At 40.9% G+C, this 25,343-nt stretch overlaps 1 protein-coding gene across 2 annotated transcripts in view; it reads left to right on the top strand.

Moving 5' to 3' along the window:
* Nucleotides 1-24,837, top strand: part of USP34 (ubiquitin specific peptidase 34) — a 275,304-nt gene extending 250,467 nt beyond the window's left edge. For both annotated transcript variants that reach the window (XM_074949535.1, XM_074949534.1), the window contains exons 70-80: nt 680-758; nt 2,797-2,923; nt 3,480-3,587; nt 4,739-4,843; nt 4,968-5,092; nt 13,402-13,525; nt 14,908-14,987; nt 18,749-18,889; nt 19,014-19,160; nt 22,575-22,734; nt 24,152-24,837. In XM_074949535.1, the coding sequence (XP_074805636.1) occupies nt 680-758; nt 2,797-2,923; nt 3,480-3,587; nt 4,739-4,843; nt 4,968-5,092; nt 13,402-13,525; nt 14,908-14,987; nt 18,749-18,889; nt 19,014-19,160; nt 22,575-22,734; nt 24,152-24,762 (1,807 nt within the window). In that variant the 3' untranslated portion in view covers nt 24,763-24,837. The remainder of the gene's footprint in view (nt 1-679; nt 759-2,796; nt 2,924-3,479; nt 3,588-4,738; nt 4,844-4,967; nt 5,093-13,401; nt 13,526-14,907; nt 14,988-18,748; nt 18,890-19,013; nt 19,161-22,574; nt 22,735-24,151) is intronic.
* Nucleotides 24,838-25,343: the final 506 nt, after the last annotated feature.

Raw genomic sequence — 25,343 nt, 5'->3', positions numbered from 1 at the left:
TATGCATAAGCTTACATAGGAAGGAACATGTATGTAAATAAGAAGAAGAGGGGGTGTTCAATATATGATGAGAACAAGAACTATTCCCTAAATTATTTTAAAACTCAGTACTGTTTTTAGTGTACAGTTGCACCCTTAATTTGAGTGCTCAGTTAAATGCTCAACTGGCCAGGCAAAATCCTTTATTTCTAGTTATATGCTTAAATGGCTCTTTCAGAAATATTTCTACTCATTTGCATTCTCAAATATGTGCTTAATTGCACCTTACCCTGCACTTAAAATGCATTTTTTTAAAAAGCTTAAACCTTCATCTTTGAATGGATTGTTCTCTTTAGTTTTTTAATATTTTCAAGCCATTACTTGTTAAAACAACTTTGGAGAGAATCTTCATAAAATACTTTTTGAAGAGATATTCTTGTATTAAAAAGATGGAAGTTGGTACTATGTCCATCAAAGCAGTTAGTTTTATAAGTATGTTTGGCACAACTAGGAACACTTCTAAACTAATAAAGTGAAAGGACTGAAGGTGATAATTGTATTCATTTCATTTTCTCCTGATCTGTGCTTATACCTCAAAATACAATTTCACTAATGCTAAATTTAATAATTTTAAGACTTTGAGAATTATGAAAAACTGGTATCTTAAGCATGTTTTTTTAAGTGTTTCTTTCTTTTCTAGTGCCTTCAGAATATTATTGGAATCCGATGAAGACAGACTTCTTGTTGTGTTTAATAGAGGCTTAATCCTGATGACTGAGGTAAATATTTCATTGTCACTTAGTTCAAATGAGCATCTTCCTTTCCCATTGTCTCATCATCTGAGAGGATAGGGGGGTCTCATCACTTCCTTATTGCTAAATATGCTTGCTTTAAGTATTTTTTTAAATACAGTATCAGCCATTTTAAAATTACCTAAAAAAGGGAAGAGGAGTGATTAAATCCTAGGATACTTATAAAGCCATCTTAAAGTGTTCATCATTAGCTAATTGATCTCAGAAGTTTGAATTTCCCAGTGATGACAATGTTAATAACAAAAGCTATATAAAGACCTAAACAAATCTTTTCTTTTTTTAAAGAAAAGAAATCATAAAATCAAAACTCTGCAATACTATAAAACCCATGTAAATTTTTAAAACTGATATAAAAGTAAACCTACTAAGCTATATTTGCGCTGACATTTTTGCTGCTTGCCTTTTATCTCTTAGAAATGTTTAGGTGTAAGAAATTTGAGCTAACAAATTTATGAACCAAACTCTCTCTCTGTCTATTTCTATGTCAAACTTGTTTTTATGGGGGAGGTTTTGGCACAGGACATTACAAAGATATGTCTAGAAATAAAGCGTAACTAGATTTGTTGCTTAACAGCTAAGTTCACCTTCTAGTTGAAGGGTGCTTCATGCAGAAAGGCTAACACTGGACCCAATACAACTCCATTAAAGGCACTGGAAGCTGGATAAGGCCACAGTGTGGTATAAGCAATGTTTTGTCTGAGCTGCTCTTAAACTTGTAACTGTTGTACTATATTATAGACCATATGCTGTCACTGTCTGCTGAAGGTGTTTTTATATGTTAAATAAACAGCATTAAGAATCTTCCACGTCAGCAGAATAGATTTCCTCACTGCAGAGAGTTGACAGTGTATCCTGAATCTTTCTCCTGGTATAAATATAGATCATAATTAAGGTATTGCATTATATTTTGAGGGAGATTAATATTATAAATAGTATTTCCTTATCTGTTCGATGTTTGAAACATAATTGGCATTCAAGCAGTGTAAACATCTTCTCAAATACCTTTTCTGCCAAAATCCTTGCAATATTGTGTATTGCCAGCAATATGAGTATCCTACACCACTACAATTTCTCTAAGTCAAAAATCCCCAGAAGATGCTTTTGTTAAAGCAGTAGTAATAATTCAGCTGACATAGAATTTTATATTGTATGTCTGTAAGCAATGCACATAAACTTAACTAGAATATATGATTATTCTGTAACCATTGTTTTCTGAAACAAATGTCCCTTTCCCACGCCTCCTTAATAGAACTTTGTAACTAGACAAATTGATTGGGATTAAAGATTTGTAAAATTTTATGTGTTTTGGGCTATACTTGGCTCTTTGGGTTTTAGACTTTAATGTCTCCACCTGCTACTTACGCAGCCTTAAGTAATTGCCTTGAGCCAGAAGTGTTTAGCTTATGCATCTTACAAACCGCATAGGCTATGCATGCACAGATTGCATTCACCTTGAAGCAAATCTCTTCGTTTTACAGATTTTATAAAGTAAGCTGGATGTGTTTGCAAAGCTTTTTGTTTCCTGAATCAGACTGTTTGCATGTACGTGCAGAGTTTGCTCTGTTTTTCAGTAGCATTTTTAAACTCATTTTCCACGGGCACACAGTGAGAAATTTCTGATTGCTCTAGTATTGGCGAAATTTAGAATGGGATAAAAATCAGTCTTATAACCAAAAGCAAATCGCAGTCTAAATCGTGGACAGACTACTGTCTCTCCATAATACCAAACTCTGTACTAGGGCAATGATATTAGAGCACTACTTAAAATTACTTTCTTTGTTCAAAGTTAACTAACTGTTCATTATTTGAACAACCTACTGTATATACTGAATTCTTCTTTGAATAACTTTATATCTGTCAGCATCTATGATAAAACATTTGATACATCTTTCTGTGGTACTAAAATAAATGTAAAAATAGTATCTGTAGGATTAAATTAGAAATCATAATAAATTTTAATTTGTTAGTATAAACTTTTACTTTAATTTTACTTTCTTTTTTGTAGTCCTTTAACACCTTGCACATGATGTATCATGAGGCCACAGCTTGTCACGTGACTGGAGACTTGGTGGAACTTTTGTCAATATTCCTTTCAGTCCTTAAATCGACACGTCCATATCTTCAGAGAAAAGGTTTGGTAATGATTTTCTTTTATAGAGATTAAAGGCTTTAGTTTTTTTGAACTAATTAAGTTTCATTGACAGAAATTCTTTCATAGTTTGTCTCGTGGCTATGTAGCCTTTGGGAATCATCTTTTTCGAGACAGTAACAGTGACTAAATTAATGAAATTATTAAAGTGTTAAAATGTATCTAAAAATAAATAGTATAGTTTTGACAGCAGTAGACCAGTGACAAGTCTTAGGTTTCTAATTTGATTAAGATCATGTTTATAAAATTGATATGATTGTTTTAGTTGCTCCATGTTACCATTCTCTTTCTTTCTTCAGGAATTAAAAGTTATCAAGAATTTGGGTGACAGATAACTTAGTATCTATATTATGATATAATGCCTGCATCTGTAATTTTCACTCCATGTATCTGAAGAAGTGGTTTTTTACCCACGAAAGCTTATTCCCAAATAAATCTGTTAGTCTTTGGGGTGCCACCGGATTCCTTGTTGTTTTTGTGGATACGGACTAATGCGGCTACCTCCTGATAGATAACTTAGTATGTTTTTGTATTTGCAGATGTGAAGCAAGCGCTAATCCAGTGGCAGGAGCGAATTGAATTTGCCCATAAACTCTTAACTCTGCTAAATTCTTACAGTCCTTCAGAACTTAGAAATGCTTGCATTGGTAAGTTGTATTAATGCTACTGCAGTCAGGAAAGATTCTTGCCAGATAACTAAATTAAAATTAAAATTCAGAAACAGTTCTATATTATGAATATTTATGAGTGTTCTGCACATTGGATTTGTTAATTTTTTGACATTAATAGAATTGTTTGTTTTCCCAATAATCTTACTAATCCTTGTATATCAAGAATAAAATTAATATTTAGGATTTGTTAGGCATCATTTTATATTATTCATCTAGCTTGTTTAAAAGCCAGGTGCCTGATTCTATTCTCGCTTATACTAGTGTGAATCAGGAATAACTCTGTTGAAATCAATAGATTTTCTACAGTGTTAGTAAAATCAGAATCAAGTCCCAGATCTTTAATTTAGCATCCACAGGGTAACTAAATTAATATTTAAAGTTAGTGGGAAAACTCATTTATTGTGAAGCACAGAAACCTCGTTACTCTGAGTAAGAACTCCGTGTCCATTTCTATACCCCATTTACTAAAAAATGCAACAATAAAAGTAAAAAGACATGTTAAATAGCTTTTAAAAGTACCAGGCTATGATGTTTCTTGCTTCTTGGTTCCTGGTGGGGTGTTTAACTTGTAGGAATGGACGTCATACCAAGAAAGTCTTTTCTTCTTGCATTAGCAGACTTCTTCTGAAAGGCTTTATCTGATTTTTTTAAGGAGTAGAATCTGCATTTTTTTTCTTGTTTGTGAAGGCCTAACCCACTGTCCAAATTAAACCTATTTTTAATGTAATTTGTATGCCTTTTCCTGTTACTTTGAGTGCCCTTGTCATTGTCGTCCTGGCTGCTGCTGGTTGCCATTTTCCAGGCGTCAGACCTGATATGGTAAAGAAGAAGCAAAGAGGGTAATTTTCTTGAGCTTCTACTTCCTACAATTTGACACCCCTCTTATTGGTTGATAAGGGAAAGTTGATATAACACTGATTAGGTTTTCTTCTCGTGGTAGAGGTGAAGGAACCTTGATTAATTCAGGTGTTTTCACGTTAAATTTTGTTCACTTAAAGCCTGCCTCCACAATGTGCACTAGCAAAAGTAATCCAAATAGATCAGGTTTGCAGATGCATGAGCTATAAGTCATGTTTACCCTTAAGAAATAACTTTGTGTAATAGCAAAACCAACTTCTCATTTGTAGATGTCCTCAAGGAGCTTGTGCTTTTAAGCCCTCATGATTTCCTGCACACTTTGGTTCCATTTCTGCAGCATAACCATTGTACATACCACCACAGTAATATTCCAAGTATGTATTTCTAATTGTTGTATTTTACAGTTGAATTTCAGTACAATTGATTTTTGTGTGCATTGGGGGTGGCTAGTGTTGACCTTTTAAATTCATTATTATTTTGTTCTAATTTACACTACAGTGTCTCTTGGACCTTATTTCCCCTGTCGTGAAAATCTGAAATTAATAGGAGGGAAAAGTAATATCCGTCCTCCTCGTCCTGAACTCAATATGTGCCTCTTGCCTACGATGATGGAAGCCAGCAAGGTATGGACATAGGGAAACCTATTTTCCTGTCACTGGCATTACATATTTGTAGCTTGTAAAGAAAACGTAATTTTAAGTGCTTTCAAAATGATGCCTTGTACAATGTGTTTACCCACTAACTTACTGTGTAAGCAAATTTTAAAAACTGTACTTACGTAATTTAAAATTATCCTCAGTGGGTTTGAATTATGTGGTGGTGCCTGTCCCCAAAATGATGTAATATTATAAGTTTCCCTTACAAATATTTATGTAGTGTATGAGCCCACATTTTATAATTAATAATTCTTTAGCATTAAGAGCCAGTTTTAAAAGAAGTCTCTAAAATTGCACCGACCATCTTTCTTGCTAATATTTTTGCATATGTATTTTTCATGTGTGTTTTTTCATTAAATGGTGTTTGCATGCATGAGTCTCAGATACTTAGATTTCTAACTATCTGTGCATGCCAGTGCTTGAGCATTTAAATCCAAAAATTTGGATGCAGAAATTATATGTGAAAACTTTGGAATGCAAAACTGCAGACCTGATTTATTGATTGAGCTATATATGCCTTCGAAAATTTGTTTCTTCTTCAAGTGATTGCTCATAGCAATTCCAAATAGGTGTGTGCGTGCCGTGTGCACAGTCATCAGAAAGTTTTTCCTTTAGCAGCACCCATCGGGTCGGCTGCGGAGCCCCCTGGAGTGGCGCCTCCATGGTGCTCAATATATGACCCCGCCGACCCAGTGCCTCCTCAGTTCCTTCTTACCACCAGTGACGGTCATTGGAACTATGGCGACTTGCTTAGCAAGTTCTCCTCTCATTCTCCTAGCTTTCAGTTCGCGTTAGTTTTATTTGTAGTTAGTTAGTGTTAGTAGTTTTAGACATTGGGTGTGGCGGTTTCCTCTCCACCCCGACTGCCTATCTCCCCTTGGGGACACGGGGCATGCCTTGGTTCCAAGGGTTCAAATCCTGCAATAAGCCCATGCCAACGGGCAACCCTGACGACGCTTGTCTAAAGTGTCTGGGGGAGACGCACCAGGCCGATAGGTGCAGGATTTGTAAAGGGTTTTGCCCTAGAATAAAAATGGAGCAGCACTGCCGTTTAAAGCATCTCCTTATAGAGGCAGCTCTCAGTCTGCAATTCACCTTGGCGCAGCAAGACACAGCACCAAGGTCATCGGTGCAGAGCGTTCTGGCATCTGTGGTAGATGTGGCACCATGGAAGGTCTCGGGACATAGGGACCTGCGGCACTGCTGCCAAAGCCGACAGGCACCGTCCGGCACTGATCCCATTCCTTTGCGTTGCAGGAGTAGCACCAGAAGCAGGGTAGGAGTGGATCTCTGCCTTCAAGACCCACTCCCTTGGAGTCGGCCACTGGGGTGCGTCCCAGGGAGGAGCACCCAGTGCCGTGACCTTTGGAACCAGCACCGTCGACTTCTGCTCCGCAAAGGGGACGGTTGAGTCCAGTACCTTTGGACTCCCTAAGTGGAAGAGGAGGGGATGCCATGCACCCCAGACACAGCACAGCATGGGGAGGAGGTGACCAGCCCTCTGTGGAGAAAGAAGTGGTTCAGGACTATTTAGAAAAGCTGGACATGCACAAGTCCATGGGGCCGGATGCGTTGCATCCGAGAGTGCTAAAGGAGTTGGCGGATGTGATTGCAGAGCCATTGGCCATTATCTCTGAAAACTCATGGCGATCGGGGGAAGTCCCGGATGACTGGAAAAAGGCTAATGTAGTGCCCATCTTTAAAAAAGGGAAGAAGGAGGATCCTGGGAACTACAGGCCAGTCAGCCTCACCTCAGTCCCTGGAAAAATCATGGAGCAAGTCCTCAAGGAATCAATTCTGAAGCACTTAGAGGAGAGGAAAGTGATCAGGAACAGTCAGCATGGATTCACCAAGGGCAAGTCATGCCTGACTAATCTAATTGCCTTCTATGATGAGATAACTAGTTCTGTGGATGAAGGGAAAGCAGTTGATGTGTTGTTCCTTGACTTTAGCAAAGCTTTTGACACTGTCTCCCACAGTATTCTTGCCAGCAAGTTAAAGAAGTATGGGCTGGATGAATGGACTATAAGGTGGATAGAAAGCTGGCTAGATTGTCGGGCTCAACGGGTAGTGATCAATGGCTCCATGTCTAGTTGGCAGCCGGTATCAAGTGGAGTGCCCCAAGGGTCGGTCCTGGGGCCGGTTTTGTTCAATATCTTCATAAATGATCTGGAGGATGGCATGGATTGCACCCTCAGCAAGTTTGCAGATGAGACTAAACTGGGAGGAGAGGTAGATACGCTGAAGGGTAGGGATAGGATACAGAGGGACCTAGACAAATTGGAGGATTGGGCCAAAAGAAATCTGATGAGGTTCAACAAGGACAAGTGCAGAGTCCTCCACTTAGGACGGAAGAATCCCATGCACTGCTACAGACTAGGGACCGAGTGGCTTGGCAGCAGTTCTGCAGAAAAGGACCTAGGGGTTACAGTGGACGAGAAGCTGGATATGAGTCAACAGTGTGCCCTTGTTGCCAAGAAGGCCAATGGCATTTCGGGCTGTATAAGTAGGGGCATTGCCAGCAGATCGAGGGACGTGATCGTTCCCCTCTATTCGACATTGGTGAGGCCTCATCTGGAGTACTGTGACCAGTTTTGGGCCCCACACTACAAGTAGGATGTGGAAAAATTGGAAAATGTCCAGCGGAGGGCAACAAAAATGATTAGGGGACTGGAACACATGACTTACGAGGAGAGGCTGAGGGAACTGGGATTGTTTAGTCTACGGAAAAGAGGAATGAGGGGGGATTTGATAGCTGCTTTCAACTACCTGAAAGGGGGTTCCAAAGAGGATGGCTCTAGACTGTTCTCAGTGGTAGCAGATGACAGAACAAGGAGTAATGGTCTCAAATTGCAGTGGGGGAGGTTTAGGTTGGATATTAGGAAAAACTTTTTCACTAGGAGGGTGGTGAAACACTGGAATGCGTTACCTAGGGAGGTGGTGGAATCTCCTTCCTTAGAAGTTTTTAAGGTCAGGCTTGACAAAGCTCTGGCTGGGATGATTTATTTGGGGATCGGTCCTGCTTTGAGCAGGGGGTTGGACTAGATGACCTCCTGAGGTCCCTTCCAACCCTGATATTCTATGATCATTCAAGGCCTCAGGCAGTACCCGACCACTACAGGATGCCTGAGTCTCCTTGGCCACATGGCAGCCTGCACTTACGTTATCTGGGATTCCACACTGAGGCTCAGGCCACTCCAGGCGTGGCTCGCTTCGACTTATCTCCCGGGGTGTGACAGCCTGAACTCTGGTCACGGTGCTGGAGCAAGTACTCAAGTCCCTCCAATGGTGACTCGACCCTCCGACAGTGTGTGAAGGAGTCCCCTTCAACAACCTCCAACCCTCCTTGTCCCTGGTAACGGATGCGTCAGCTCTGGGATGGGGCGCACATTTAGGAGACCTCCAAACACAGGGCCAATGGTCGCAGGATGAGCTGTCTCTCCGTATCAATATCAAGGAGCTGAGGGCAGTGCGGCTAGCATGCCAAACCTTTCAGGCCCGACTACAAGGCCAGTGCATGGCAGTTATGATGGACAACACCACTGCCATGTTTTACATCAACAAGCAGGGTGGAGCCTGTTCCTCTCCCCTGTGTCAGTAAGCCCTCCGGCTGTGGGAGTTCTACATAGCCCATTCCATTCACCTGGAAGCATCCTCTCTACCAGGAGTTCAGAGTGCTTTGGCAGACCACCTCAGCAGGTCCTTCCACAATCAGGAGTGGTCCATCCGGCCGCATGTCATACACTCCATCTTCCAAAGGTGCGGGTTTCCCCAGGTCAATCTGTTCGCCACCTGGAGCAACAGAAAGTGCCCAATGTTTCCTGCCTGTTTTTTATCCTAAGCCTCATGCCAGTGGCCACGAGCAGAGGCTGCACTCCCTGGATGTACGGCCGGCGCTAGCTTTCTACATCGAATGTATTAAGCCATTCAGGAAGTCAAACCAGTTGCCCCTAGTGGTGGCAGACCGGATGAAAGGTCTCCCGGTCTCATCTCAAAGAATATCTTCCTGGCTCATGTCCTGCATCAGCACGTAGTATGAGGTGTCCAAGGTACCAGCCCTGGCACTTACAGCACAGGCCTCATTGGCAGTGTTCCTGGCCCAGGTCCTGATACAAGAAATCTGCAGGGCAGCAACTTGGTCCTGTATGCATACGTTCATCTCTCATTATGCCATCATTCAGCATGCCAGAGATGATGCAGTTTTTGGCGGAGCGGTGCCCCAGTCAGCGATTCCATAACTGCAACCCCACCACCTAGGTAAGGCTTGGGAATCACCTAATTGGAATCGATATGAGCAATCACTCGAAGAAGAAAAAATGGTTACTCACCTTCTCATAACTTGTTCTGCAAGTGGTGTTGCTCATACCCATTCCAAACCCGCCCGCCTTCCCCTCTGTCAGAATAACCAGCAAGAAGGAACTGAGGGGACGCTGGGTCGGCAGGGTCACAAATTGAGCGCCAAGGAGGTGGCACTCCAGGGGGCTCCACAGCCGACCCAATGGGTGCTGCTCGGGGAAAACTTTACAACTGCTGTGCATGCGGTGTGCACACACCTAATTGGAATGGATATGAGCAACACATCTCAAAGAACAAAAGTTACGAGAAGGTGAGTAACCGTGTTTTCTGGAAGTTTATCTAGAAATAGGGCCCTACCAAATTCACAGTCCATTTTGGTCAATTTCATGGTCATAGGATTTTTAAAATAATAAATTTCATTATTTCAGCTATTTAAATCTGAAATTTCACAGTATTGTAATTGTAGGGCTCCTGACCCAAAAAGGAGTTTGGGGGGGGGGGGGGGGTTGCAAGGTTATTGTAGCGGGGGTTGCGGTACCGCTACCCTTACTTCTGCACTGCTGCTGGAAGCAGCACTGTCTTTTAAAGCTGAGCAGTTGGAGAGCAGCATCTCTTGGCCAGGAGCCCAGCTCTGAAGGCAGAGCTGCCCCCAGCAGCAGCACAGAAGTAAAGATGGCCTGGTATGGTATTGCCACCCTTACTTCTGTGCTGCTGCCTGCTGCCGCTGTCTGGCTGCCCAGCTCTGAAGTCAGCGCAGAAGTAAGGTTGGCAATATCATGACCCCCGCCTCAGGGCTGGCCTTACCATGAGGTGAACTGAGGCAGCTGCCTCAGGTGCCAGACTGTGTGGGGGGGGGCACCACTAGGACCCAGAGTGTAGAAAATTGTGTCTGCTGCTGGTGCATATGTATTCTCTCTCCTCTAGATGCACAGAAATGGTGAAGTGCTGTGCTAGAGGAAGGAGAGCACAAGAGACATAACAGGCAGGCAGGAGAAAAGGTGAGAGGGAATAACAGAATGCAGCAGGAGCTGCAGGGAGAGAGAGGAGGAGGAGCCTCTTATGTACCTCTCTAGCACCCTCAGGAGCCTGGACTGATTAGCACCAGCTTCTCAGGGAGCTTCCTGTTTCCTGCTGCTTCCCTGAACCCACTTGAGGAGAACAGGCAGTCAACTGAAGTAATAGGAGCCAGTTAGGCCCTTAAGACGCTGATATCTTCCCTCACTCAGGCCCTGGTACCAGCCTGCTTATTTGGCCCCTTCAATTGAGTGTTGAGAGCCACTATAGCTGGCACAGAACAGCAGTCATGAATGAAAGAAGAAAACGCCCCTCTGGGGCAGTATTCAGAAAAAGAAAGAAATCAAAGGAAGTATTTCTATCTAAGCATGAAGTAGCTCTCCTGAGATACATAGACACAAATGTTCACGGTGAGCCTTCCGGCCCCAGTGAGGATGTGAGTGGTGAGCAGATGCCATTGTGAGAATGCTTGCTACCCAAAACCTAGCAAATGGAAACTTCCTTAGAATTGTGGAGCTGATGGCTGAGTTTGATGCTGTACTCCAGGAGCATCTAAGAAAAGTCACCACCCAAGAAATGTACATACACCACTACTTTGGAAAAACAATTCAAAATGAGATCATACAGTTACTGGCAACAAAAGTCAAACAGAAGATTGTGGCAGATCTGAAGTCAGCAAGATATTACTCTGTTATTCTGGACTGCACATCTGACATCAGCCGTACGGAACAGATGACTTTAATGGTGCGTTTTGTAACAACAGAACCTAGTGAAAATGTCCCTGCAATGGTGACTGTCAGAGAGCATTTTTTAGAATTTATTGACATTGATGATACTACAGGAGCTGGTATGACAAATGTGCTTTTTAAAAAGCTGGAAGATATGGGAATTGCGATAGCTGACATGAGAGGTCAGGGCTACGATAATGGTGCCAACATGAGAGGAAAGAACAGAGGAGTGCAGACACTGATCCGAGAGTTAAACCCTTGACCTTTTTTTGTCCCATGCAGTTCTCATTCATTGAACTTGGTGGTCAGTGATGCAGCATCAGCTTCTAGTGAGGCTGCTGAATTTTTTAATGTAATTCAAAGCATCTATGTATTTTTCTCTGCATCAACAGCAAATTTTGAAGCAACATCTGGGAACATCCTCTCTGACACTGAAACCACTGAGTGCCACAGGATGGGAAAGTCGAGTGGAGGCGATAAAGCCTATCAAACACCAAATTGGGAAGATAGATGATGCCATAGTTGCCATTATGGAGGATAATGCTATGACAGGAACTGTTCGTGGGAGAACAGTGGCAGAGGGAAATGGAATCACCAGAAACATACATAACTTCAAATTTCTGTGTGGCTTAGTGTTGTGTCATGACATACTGTTTGAAATAAGTGTTGTAAGCAAGAGACTCCAAGGTGTTGACCTTGATATATCTGGAGCAATGGAACAACTGGATGAAGCTAAGTCCCACCTACAGTGTCACCAGTCAGATGAGGGATTTCAAAACGTTCTGAAGAGTGCAGAGAAGTTGGCAGAGGCACTGCACGCTGAAACTATTTTCCCACCCATTCAAGAATACAAGAGTCACTGAAGAAGAAGATATTTTGATTACAAGGCACGGGATAATCCCACAAGAGACCCCAAACAACAATTCAAAGTTGAATTCTTTAACCAGGTGCTAGATTGTGCAATACGGTCAGTTGAAGAACGTTTCATGCAGCTCAGGGAACACAGCAGTATATTTGGGATGTTGTATGATATTCCAAAACTCCTCACTATACCTGAAGAAGGCCTGCACCAGCAATGCAGGGCACTAGAAACAGTGATGACATGCACAATATTGATGCAAGTGATTTAGGTGATGAACTGAAAGCCCTTTCAAGATACCTTTCAGCAGGATCAACTCCAAAGGCTGTTCTGGAATACATGTGCACAAATAAGATGACCACCCTCTTTCCAAATGCTTTTGTTGCTCTGCGCATACTTCTAACACTTCCTGTAACAGTTGCCAGTGGAGAAGTTAAATAAAAACACATCTATGCTCCACAATGACACAGGAGAGGCTGGTCGGACTTGCAACATTCTCAGTAGAGCATGAACTGGCCCAACCTGTGGACCTTCAGGAAGCAGTTCAAATCTTTGCAACCAAGAAGGCATGGAAAGCACCACTTTGATTATTCAAACGGATAAAAATGCCAGTGTTTACTATGCAGACAAAAAAAGTTACATTTGCTGTTCAGGCGTTTGACAGTTAAGTGTTACTTAAAATTTTTGAACAAGGCATTTTAAGTTGTTAGTTCTCCTTTATTGGGGTAGGTAGCAGAGCAGTACCATGAGAGGAGTAGAACAGGAAGAAGGCAGAATTGAGACCTTTCAAAGTTTTGGCCCAAGCGAGGGAGCATGGGGGTGTCATTTGAGCTCCCCGCCTCAGCTACCAGAATGTTGTGGGCCGGCCCCGCCCCGCCTAAAATAACCTTGTAACCCCTGTGCAACTCCCTTTTGGGTCAGAATCGCAATTTGAGAAGCACTGGTCGACCCCATGAAATCGGATAATATAGGGTAAGAGCACACAAAAGACCATACTTCACTTTCTGTGACATGTTTTTCATGGCAGTGAATTTGTTAGGGCCCTATCTATAAAACTGACTTTAAGTACATTTTGGGTGTTGCAAAAAGATATTAATCTGATTATTGATATGCCCTTTAAAAACTGAAAAATAGTATTTTATGCATTTAAATATATGTACACTGATCTGCAAATTAACATCTAATTTTATTCACATCACATCTATTTTGAGTTAGTCTCGGAAATTCTCATCCAGTTTTACAGCAGTATATTATTAAATGCATTGAAAACTTATGGCTCTGAATAAGCTTATTAACTAAATTTTTAGGTATGTCATGTAGTTGCCCAGTTGCTTAATTTAAGCTTAATCTATTTATAAATTGTCATCTTAAATCCTCAGGGTAAAGATGATGTTTATGATCGTATGCTTCTAGACTACTTCTTTTCGTACCATCAGTTCATCCATCTATTATGTCGAGTTGCAATCAACTGTGAAAAGTTTACCGAAACTTTAGTTAAGATGAGTAAGTATGGCAGTTAAACAGACTTCCTTAGCCATTGAGGTGTTTTGTAGTGGCAATTATGAGACAACTGTGTACTTACTTTTAAAAATTTAATTTAGTATATTGATAGTCAATGGGGTTTAGGCTCCAAAATGCTTAAATCCCTTTTGAAAATTAGATTTAGGCTCATGAATCAGTTATGTATTGCAAAGCTGAGCACAGCAATACCTAAATATCTTTAAAAATCTAGACATTAATCCTCAGCCTTGCTGAGACTGCTAACAAGTGTGCCAGTTCTGACAGTGGTTTCTGGGATGTGGACATCTCATCTGTGCAGTAATAGCTGAATTGAGACCACCAATTCATTTTACATAAGCAACCAAAAAGCCATCAGAGGGCACCAACTCTGTCACTATATATACCTGGGCCTGATTCTAGTTAGTGAGTTAGGGCCTGATCACACGACAACTTTTAGCTGAGTTTGTACTCAGCTAGTGGAAATGGTTTTTACCTCCACACATGGCAGCTGTGTTTCACCGCTGCCAGAGGCCTAGAATAGCCTTTCTCTAACAATTCCAGCACACTAATTTTTTTAGTGCCTGTCTAGCCAGTTCAGCAGTCCTTCTTCATCCCAGCTCTCTCTGTGTAGGACATCCTCTGTGTGTTCATCTTCTGGAATAGCTACTCAGATTTTCCCAGAATACAATATAGTTAGGCAGCATGGTAGGTGTAGATATGCAAACATGGTTATGTTGTCAGGAAAGTTTCTTTGTAACTGGGTAAGAGCTATCTTTCTGACTAGTTACCAAATTATGGAGGTAGTGTGGATTGGCTTTTACAGGTAAGAATTCATTAAGCCATTGAGTCACCCACTCATTCTTTGTTCAAGCCATGAACCACACAGCAACATTACTATTTAGTGTGGGATTTTTTTGCTGAAGTGTTTATCAAGAATGTGTATCCTTTGCTATTGGTCAGTCTGTCACCTAGCCAATGTTTCATTAAGTGTATGTAAATAAAGTTGTGGCTTGAGGTGAAGATGAAGCTTAAGAAATTTCAAATCTGTTTGTTGTGCTCATGCTGCTTTGTTTCTCAAAAAATATGAAAACTGATAAATTGTTCCAGCTAAAGAATTAAAAGAAAACAATATTGAGATCAGATGCTACATTTTTGATTCAGCTGGTAAAAATGTAGAAGGAAGTCCTGTTCTGTAGACTAACTGTACTATAAAAACCATTCTAGATGCTAGACATTTGTGGTCATATGTAATTGGCTTAGGATATAGTCCTCTGAATTTTTATGGTGCTTCAAAACTATTCAGGTCAAAAAATAAATATATCCGACAAAGATCAGTTTTACGTAGTTCTTTATGTCATCAGTTTTGTTTTCTCTTAAAATTTCAGGTGTCCTAGTTGCTTATGAAGGTTTACCGCTTCATCTTGCATTGTTTCCCAAACTTTGGACTGAGCTATGCCAGACTCAGGTAAAATTTAAATGAGTTTGAGAACTAACTGAACAAGAATATTTAGAAGATGTGACAGCTGTAAATTCTTTAAAGCTAGTTACTTTTTAAACAGCAATTCATAAGACTAATTACTAATTAATTTCAGTACACTTTAAATTTATTGGGTGGTATTACTTTGTTCACAACTTTAACATTTTTTAAATTAACAATTAGTAACACCTTGTGTTTGTATTGTGACTTTCATCCTGAAGGATCTTTTAAAAAAACAAACAAACAAAAAAAAACTAACTGATATGCAGATCATGTATAGCCCTGATCCTGCAAACACTTTTGTATGTTAATAACTTTACACACACGCATAAATATTAGTAGGTTCTGAGCTTGTGCTTGTCGATAGAGATTGCTTTGCTCACCATTGAAATCCAGCCACTTCAGAGCCATAGTGTACCCAAATATCACAATGAAGAGTGCAATATATATATATTTATGTATGTATATAAAAGATCAATAAATCTAATCTGCAGATCTAGAATAGAATTTTTTAATAGCGTACAACCATTTCACCCAACAGTTTAGGATAGAGAGTGAAGAATACCATACCCAGTTGAAAGTGCAGGAGGAATTTAGGTAATTAGAATATACTTACCTAAGTTAGAATTTGTCCAGGACACCCATCAGCACTCCTGCGCTTATGTGAAAACAACTACAAACTTTTTTCAAGTAAAGTTTAAAAAAATTAAATCACCCTAGATTACTTGTCGAGTTGCAGGCTTGAAGAGATGTAAATAACCAAGTTTTAAATCACAAAAATACGCAGTTTATAGTGGAAATGCTGACACAGTGGTAACACTACTGACACAATGGCTACATATTCCCACTTGGGGGATATGGCACCTCTGCATTCAGCTGCAGAATTTTTCTAGTGAGCAGTATGTTTTGGGGCTGCTTTCTCCTTCCCCTCCTTTGCAAAGGATGCCAGGGGTATAAAAGAGGGAGTGGCCCAGCCTGTATCAGCCTTTTGGGGCTATTTTCTTTCTAGTTAGATGAACAGTTAGTTAGCACAGTCTTTCTTCAGTCCAAAAAATAAAGAAGAAACAGTACAGCAACGCTGTAAGGCAAACTATCTGTAAGGTGGCATTGGCATTATATCAACCCTTTTCATGCAACAAAACCCAGCTCTGTTCTATCACTCCAGTTAATCACAAGTATCCACAAGATACTTTGCTTTTAAAACAGCATTAAAAAAATTGAGAACGCTGCTATCCTGTCCTTACTGTCTCAGACGTCAAATCATCCATGCAAAAATGTCTGTTTTTAGACTTTGGTCTACAGATAGGTCCTTATCAGTATAACTGATGATACCTTTTCTCCAAGCCTTTGTATGGCCTCCATAAGATTGATTACAAAGGGAAACATGCCTTATTGATGCTACTTACACCTGAGCCATTCGAGATGCAGAAGGTAAAGATAACACATGCTCATCACGAGATTTTTCTTGCTTCCCTTACTATCGACAGGGATATTTCCAGATGGAGTAAGATGGTCATCTTGTTCTCAATCCTTTTACAGAATATGGTCACTGTTGGAAATTAAAGCTTCTACCGTAGGGTTCTGGAGTTGAAAACAGTTTGTCTAGCCTGTAAGACTTTCTCCCATTGATCAAGACCAGAGACTCATCTGCCAAAAATACCAATGTCTGTCTTAGGTCTCTGCCAGGTATTATATAAAGGGAAAGTTTATATAATACGTGGCCTGTTCATTACCAAGCCCATCACCCCTTATCTCCAGTTCTACTTCGGGGTCAGACAAAAGCCAGTGTCATTGGCAAAATCCGTTTCTCAGCTGGAATCAGGAATTCCACTACATATTCCCTCTAGTTCCATTGGTTCAGGGGATCTGTCTGCAGATCAGATGAGACTCTGCAAAGATGTTGCAATAACTGTAATAGAATCTTGGCAGTTTGGTTCAAGTGTCCTGTGTTTGATGTTAGCACCACTTTCCAGATTACTAGATCTTTGTGGTAAGGTTGGATTAAGACTCTCCATCTCATCCTGAATTGTCAAGAGTTGACACCCTGACTTCTAGATTTTTGAACAGTCCAGAACCATATTTCGAATAGCAGCGTTTGTGATTTCAGCTTCCCTCAGATGCTTGGGACAGTGGGCCTCCCTCACTTTGTAATACCCTAGTTTATTGAAGGATTTCTCCATGGACCAGTATGGTTACTTACTGCTTTGCCTTCATGACTGCACTAAGGAATCTGGATTTCTTTATTGTTGTGCTGTGAGTATTACAGTAGGTGTTGTTCATTCCAGGGTTATTCCCTGTAGTGTATGTATTTCTTTTCAATTGGAATTGGAGTCTTCTTTCTCAAAGCTCTCTGGATCTCTGGTCTTCTATTGTCAGATTATCATCTGTACCATAAAGTGTAGAAGAGGAATTTCTCATATCCATAGCTACTTCCTGGACTTCGTTAGATGCATACCAAATGGCCAGTTCTCTATAAACAGGAGTCGGTATGAAAAGTGTGACATGGTTAGTGCCATCAATCCCCATTTGGAGTCTTAAATCATCTCCATTTCCATCTCAAACAGACCACTAACTTGTCTGTTTCCTCAGTTCTCTTTTACACCCTTGTTAAGACTTGTCAGATTTTCAGTCACCTGTATATATCAAAAGAGATCCAATTAACCCAAAAGCAGCAGCTGTTGTTGGCCTTTTTCACAGCATTTCCAAGCTGTTGCTTTTATCTCTATATGTGTCTCATGACCTCACAGAGGTCCCATGAGAGAGTGTAATGGTGGCCAGCATATTCTCTTGACCTGCCATATAGAGCTTATGCTAGTTTTGGTAGTTATCACCCTCCTTGTTCACCTAGAATTTCCTAGGGGTTGTACTCTTTGCTAATCTCCCATGAGCGGGACTATGCAGAGGCTACTCAAAGAAGATTGGGGGGTTACTTACACGTAACTGTTCTTCCGGAATGTAGCCTCTGCATACTCATACCTTCTGCCCACTTTCACCACTTCTTCAGAATCTCAGCTAATGAATTCCTAAATTAGGGAACAGACTGAAGGGTAATTGGGGCTACTCCAGTCCTCTGGGGGAGGGGAGATAGAGGAACTAGTGGCTCCAACAGACAGTGCTCGATAGTAATATTCCACAGCTCGATGCCAGAGGCACCATATCGCACAAATGTGAATATGTGGAGGCCATGCTCTTCAAGAACAACAATTGCTGGTGAGTAACCTCTCTTTACTATAGTTTGTGACCATAAAAACTGTGAAGTTAAATTTCTATCATTATTCGTGGCTGAGACCTCCCGAGATCTGGCTCCTGTCACCTCTTGCAGCAGATCTCGACCAGTGCCACTGTCGGAGGACCCTTTACACTCACAGAAGAGGGGGCAGTAGTTGCTTTGCAGGCCAGGGGAGATGGATCTCAGTAAATACACACTACTACTGACAAACTTCCATCCTCACATAAAATGAGGTGAATCAAAGAACACCTTTGAGATGATAACTCAAATTAATTTCTTTTTGTCCTTAGTAGTAGTTTATTTTAACTTAATGCCAGGCAAACATTTTCAGTATGAATGAATTGATTAGCAGACCCAGTTAGTTAGTTATGATCATTAATGTTGCAGGCATTATTCCAGATGGTGCCTATTCTTTCAGTTGCCCTTAATAGATAATTATGTACAATGCTCTCACAAGTGTCATAATTTCAGTGCTAATTTTGCAGCATTAAATTGCAAAGTTTTTTTCTTTCCTCTTTAGTCTGCTATGTCAAAGAACTGTATTAAGCTCCTGTGTGAAGATCCAGTTTTTGCAGAATACATTAAATGTATTCTAATGGATGAAAGAACTTTTCTTAACAACAATATTGTGTACACATTTTTGACGCACTTTCTTTTAAAGGTATGTGGTATTTTAAGTGTTCGTATTTAATGGAAATGCAGTTATTATGCATCACATTAGTTTAGGGTATTACTTTGCACAATTCAAGTCTTCATAGCTTTGAAATAAATGCGTTCTCTTACAGGTCCAGGGGCAGGTGTTTTCTGAAGCAAACTGTGCCAATTTAATCAATACTCTGGTTACAAATCTAATAAATCAATATCAAAGCCTTGAATCCGATTTCAGCAGCCAGCGAGTTGAAATTTCCAAAGCAAGCTCTACCTTAAATGGGGTAAGACTTTTCAAAGCCATTAAAATAATAAAACCTTTTAAAAACAAGTTTACTTTCTATGGCAGAGCTTCAGTAGATTGTATCCAGTGTGAGGATTTGCCTTAGAGAGTGGGCATATTGATTGAAACTATATGCATAGGCAGGGTCCCCTTTGCCAGCTGTTCAGAGACAGCTGGAGGTGTCCATCAGGTTGAACCCTGGATAAGGGGGCTGCTCACAAACTCCCTGCTAGAAATCTCTGCTCTGCTAAGGAAATAGGCAGATAGCTCTGGAATGCCATTCTGATCTCTTCAAAATTCTTCTATTGGTCTTTTTTAGCTCTCTGCTACCTACTTTTTCACTTTCTGTTTCCCCTTGTTCTCTTTCTGTGCATCATATGGGTGGGCTGCTGTCACTCCAGCCCCAGAGACCCCTTGCTATGAGTGGAGTCAAGCTCTGATAAAAGTCATTCCTGAGTCCCACCTGTGATCATATGGAAAAAGAGTTTACCCTCTCTGCCCTCCATCCAACACCTCTGATTATTTCTCTGAAACAGACATTAGATCATCCCAAAGATTGAAAAATGTAGGAAAACATTAAAGAAGTTTAGGAAGCGCCCATTCTATTTTTATTTCTCCTTGCATATTTTGTCAACCAAAAAAGGTAAACTCTCCAAATCTTGTTCCAAGAATTCCAGGGCTGTTTTCCCTGGGCCACTTTCTCAGAATAAAACAAGTTCTTCTTCAAGTGATTCCACATGTCCATTCCACTGTAGGTGTGTGCATGCCTTGTGCACACTTGTCAGAGATTTTTCCCTTAGCCGTACCTGTCAGTGCACTATGAACTCCCTCTGATACCTCTTACCACTGCACACAGGTATAAAGAGCCACACTGCCCTCGACACCTCTCAGTTCCTTCCTATTGTCAGTGACGGTGGTTGTTGGAGCTGCAATCTTTGTTTCTTCATATCTTTCCTCTCTCAGTGTATGTAGTACCTATAATATTAGTTTTAGTCTTATATAGTAATTCTGTAAATAGTATTGTAAACTTATACCTAGAACTGTCTTTTTAGTTTGGGGTTACCAGTCCCTGGTTGGGTACCGGTATTGATACCAAACTGATGCCCCATTCTCCTAGCTTCAAGGCCTGTCATTCATGTAATGTCTCTGCCAGTGCGTGACCCTCCTCCCAGCTTCTTTAAGTGTCTGAGAGAGGTGCATGTGAGAGACAAATATCACATTTGTTCAAACATCATTCGAAAAAGGAGAAGGCTGCCAGACTCAAGTACCTGCTCATGGATTCTGCACAATCCACCGTCAGAACCCACCCGCTCTGAGTGGGTACCAAGCACGTCCATGTCTATCATGCCTCCTGTTCTTACGAAGTCATCAGCCAGTTCTGTATTGCCGGTGCTTAAGAAGAGATTGCGTAAGTCTCCTAGGGATTCGTACCAGAACCTTCCAACAAGAAGCTGCCAAGTATTCACAAGAACTCATAGGAGTTCCCTAAAAAGTCCCCTGGAGCAGTCTGTGAGCCAGCAGGGATTGCTGATTTCGGAACCCAGGAAGGGTTCGTTGAGACCAGTCCCCGAAGCATCAACGCACCTCTCAATCCTGCAGGCTCAAAAACACCTTTTGGTGCCATTGACATTTGAGGCAGCCAGGGAGTTATTCAGCTTGTTGGTACTGGCTTCTCCCATGATTCAAGAGCCTCACAAGGAACTGACTTTGGAACCACATGCTCCTGCGATCCCGACTGAAGCCCCAGAGCATCACTTGGTACTGGTCACTTCTATGCTCATGTTTCTTCTGTGTAGGATTGCATCTAGAGACAAGCCAGCGATGATTTCATTGGTTCCCCCTTTTCCAGACTCTCAGCCCCACTCCCTGAAACTGATGAGATCATCTCCCCCAGGGTTGGAGGAAATGGACTCCTCATTGGACTCAGAAGTCAGATCTGTTGTGTCCGGTTGTAAGCTTGCCCAACAGCTCCAGTGGGGTGTCTGTCCACCTCAGCATTTTAGGAGTCAATGGCCTTCTCAGAACTGCGTCCCACCTCCATGCCGTTGGCCCTTCTGCCTCACAGTTCAGAACTGCCTCAGAGTTCTAGGACGCGTGGCGGTGCACACCTACGTGGTACAGCTACAGACTGCACTTCAAGCATTTGCAGGGTTGGGTGGCCTCTGTGTACTCAATGGCCCATCATCATATAGACATGGTGATTCAGGTACCCCTTCAGTTCTTATTCTTTCTGAACTGGTAGATAAAATCTAGGAGTTTGCGAGGGAGTTCCCTTTGCCCCTACACAGCCTATTCTCACCCTAGTTGCAGATGCATTGGATCACGGTTGGTATCTTAGATCACTTTCAGACTTTGTGCCTTCGGTCTTCCCCCCCATATCTTTTAATATTCCTTCCTTGTTACATAACTTCCATGTAGAAAACGTTCACCCATCTATTGAATATTTAGTAATCAATAAAAAGTTCTGTTTCCATTGTTCTAAGTGAAATTGGTTCTACAAGAAAAAAAGGATTATTCCCTTTTCTTTTTATTTTTCTTCATTTTACTTGTTCTTCATTGATACAAAAAGTCATCACCATCGAAAAGAGGTCAGTGACATACTTTAATTAACAGTGGTCTAGACCCAGTATTAGTGACTTAACAAGTGGCATTTGCTAAAGTTTGCATAACAGAGTAATGTAGACAAGCCAATGTATATTGTGATATCTTACAATTAACAACCCTCTCCACCCCTACCCCCCACCCCGGGCAACAGGATCTTTTGGGTTTAGGAGCCCAGACTTAATGAATGGTCTGGAGACTAAAAGTGGAACAACCTTTTCAGCATTCTCAACGTGCAGAGCACACTGGTCACACAGGAAATCAGTGCACATGCAAACTCCTCTACTCCTGGCGCTTAGATACCAGCAGTGGTATGAAATAGCTGGGGATTGACAGAAACACTCAAATAATTCTACATTTTGTTTATTCTCCCTATTCATTGCCACTTCTACATAACACAGCATTTCCAAAACTGTTGCTGGGTTTTCCACGGTCAGGTTGTCAACCATAGTGTGTTTCATTCGTTGTTCAGAACTAGTGTAAAACGCATTGGAATTAAGCATTAAGAAATCCTAACCAAGGGGGTTAATTCTGTTGTGTACAACTTAATATTGTCAACTCTTTCACAGTAGGTCTATGTCTACATTAAGGATATTGCTAATACTAGTGGGAAAGTTTTGGGAAATTTCGGTAGTGTAAACAAAGTTTAGGAATCTATTCTGTTGGAAGCAGAAAAGCGTTCAGAACATCTGGTAAGGTCTCTGCTTATTACACAAATCAACCTATTTCAATTGCAAATAGTGTGTGTGTAGGATTAATGTAAATTTAAAGTTTGAAGTATTTTAGTAATCGTGTTTGTTTATGATGTTTCTAGGACCTTCGAGCACTTGCTTTGTTGCTTTCAGTGCACACCCCTAAGCAGCTGAATTCGGCCTTGATTCCAACTTTGCAAGAACTGCTAAACAAATGCAGGGCTTGTCAACAACAGAGGAACTCGTTACAAGAGCAAGAAGCCAAAGAAAGAAAAACTAAAGGTTTGCCTTTTATAACCTTGGTGTAATCACACACCAACTCCCTCTCCTTTACCTCACATATCCACACTGTTGCTGTATCCTGCCAGTTCTTCCTCCGTATATCTCCAGCTCAATCTCTGCCACCAAGATTCTGCTCTATACTATGGAAATCTCCCAATAAGACTACAGCAACCACCACCTCTCTGGTTTACCTGACTCCTGCCTTGCCACCCCTCTGGATAATCCAAAATACTTCTGCTAAAGTCACTTTTCTTGCCCACTGCTTTTACTGTATCATCCCCATCGCTGGTTCACATTTGCAGCATGAAATTAAAACCTTTGTCCACACTTTCAAAGCTCCTCATACTACTACTCTTGTTTCATCCCCTACCGCTCCCATCCCCCATACTTTGTGTCTTTCTCCCATGTCATCCCTATGTCTAAAATAACCTGCTAACTATGGAGCCTACCTCCCCTTTTAAAATATTCTAACACCCACTTCCTTGGACTAGCTTTCTAGTGCTGATTCCACTCCTGTGCCATAAAAAGAAGAGAAAAAAGCACAGTCCTAATTTTGACAAATTTGCATACTGAAATGAGATAAACGAACAGGAACTGACACAGTATGTATGTGATGCAATAAATAACCTCATGAGGCTATAGTATGTAAATCTCACTTACCGGTTTCCTTTGTGTGATACTTCTCACACACATCTCTTCCTGTTGTAATGTGTAAACTAGATTGTAAGCTTCTCGGGTAAGGGACCTGGTTTTATTTGCTGTACTGTATCATCCAAACTAATAATGCTGTACATATAATAACATTATGCATTGTCAATCCAAAACACACGGGTGAAATCCTGGTTGTATAGAAATCAAAAAGAGTTTTACCATTGACCTCAGTGGGACCAGGGTTAATTCCTTGGACCAGAAAAATTACACTTAGTGTGGAGAGGAAAACCTTTTACAAATCTGAGCATATTAAAGAGAGGTTATTTGATGAAATCTGTTTAAACAAACAACAATATTATTATTATCATCATTATTTATTATTTGTATTGTGGCAGAGCTTAGGAGCACTAGTCATGGACCAGGACCCCATGACTCTAGGTGATGTACAAACAGAACAAAAAGACAGTCCTTGCTGTAAAGATATTATGTTACCCGCTTAACACTGGAGCTTCAGATTTGCTGATTCTAACCCCTAATGCAACACACAAGAATCTAAGGAAGTGAAATTTTAAGCAGGCAGTTACAGTTAATGAATCTCTCCAATCTGATGAGCCTCTGAGGAGATCTCTAGTGAGCGCTGTTTGCCTACATACAGAAGAGTATATGAAAGTGAATAACATAAAATAAAAGACCTCACGACTTGAATGTAAATATAAAACAAATCTGATAAATGTACTTCACTGCAAACTGTATGTTGGTTTTACAGATGATGAAGGAGCTACTCCTGTAAAAAGAAGACGGGTTAGCAGCGATGAGGAGCATACTGTAGACAGCTGCATCAGTGATATGAAAACTGAACCAAGGGAGGCATTGACTCCAACAAGCACTTCAGATAATGAGACAAGAGACTCTTCTATCATTGATCCTGGCACTGAGCAAGATCCTCCTTCCCCTGAAAATAGTTCTGTTAAAGAATACAGAATGGAAGTTCCATCTTCCTTTTCAGAAGACATGATGTTAACTACCAGGTCACAACACACAGAAGAGCAGTCAGGCAATGGTAAATTTGAAGAGTGCAAGGAATTTAAAGATCTGCAGAGTTCCAAGGATCCCAATGCAGTTGAGGATGACTCTGAGTTCCCCACCACATCAATTTCAGCAGTTTTATCTGACCTAGCAGATCTAAGAGGCTGCGATGGTCAAGCCTTACCATCCCAGGACCCTGAAAATAGTTTATCAGTCAGTTGCGGCCATTCCAGAGGACTTTTTAGTCACATGCAGCAGCATGACATTTTAGACATCCTGTGTAGGACCATTGAGTCTACAATTCATGTGGTCACAAGGATATCTGGCAAAGGAAACCAAGCTGCTTCTTGACATTAGATGGAGCATGTCTGCTTTTAAGTCTTTTTTTTCTTTTTTCTTTTTTTTTCTTTTTTTTTTTTTTTTTTTTTCAAAAAATGCTGTTTGTATAAGTTTTGCTTATTTCTGTTTTGTGCTTCAGTTTGTCCAGTGCTCTCTGCTTGAATGGCAAGATAGATTTATATGCTTAATTCTTGGTCAGGCAGAACTCCAGATTAAAACATTTTTTTGCATCTACCGTACTTTTCTTGAAGGGCAATCAGATAATGGATATGTTTTATGTAATTAAGAGTTCACTGTAGTGGCTTTCATTTAATATGGCTGTATGGGAGAACAGGGCCTCCTTGCCCTGTATGATGTAATTTAAACTTATGGCATTTTTACTGTGTATAATATGGTGTCCTCTGTGCCAGTTTTGTACCTTATAATAGAGGCAGATTGCCTCAGATCGCTGTGGTTCTTATTATCAAAATTAAGTTTACTTGTATACTAAACAACCACAAGAAATTTGATTCTGTAAAGAATCCTCTTTAGCTGTGGCCTGGCAGTATATATATGGTGCTTTATTTAACAGAATACCTGTGGAGGAAATAAAG

Source organism: Natator depressus, chromosome 3 (assembly GCF_965152275.1).
Source record: "Natator depressus isolate rNatDep1 chromosome 3, rNatDep2.hap1, whole genome shotgun sequence".
NCBI classification, from domain to species: Eukaryota; Metazoa; Chordata; order Testudines; family Cheloniidae; genus Natator; species Natator depressus.
This window is presented reverse-complemented; position numbering and strand designations above follow the sequence as displayed.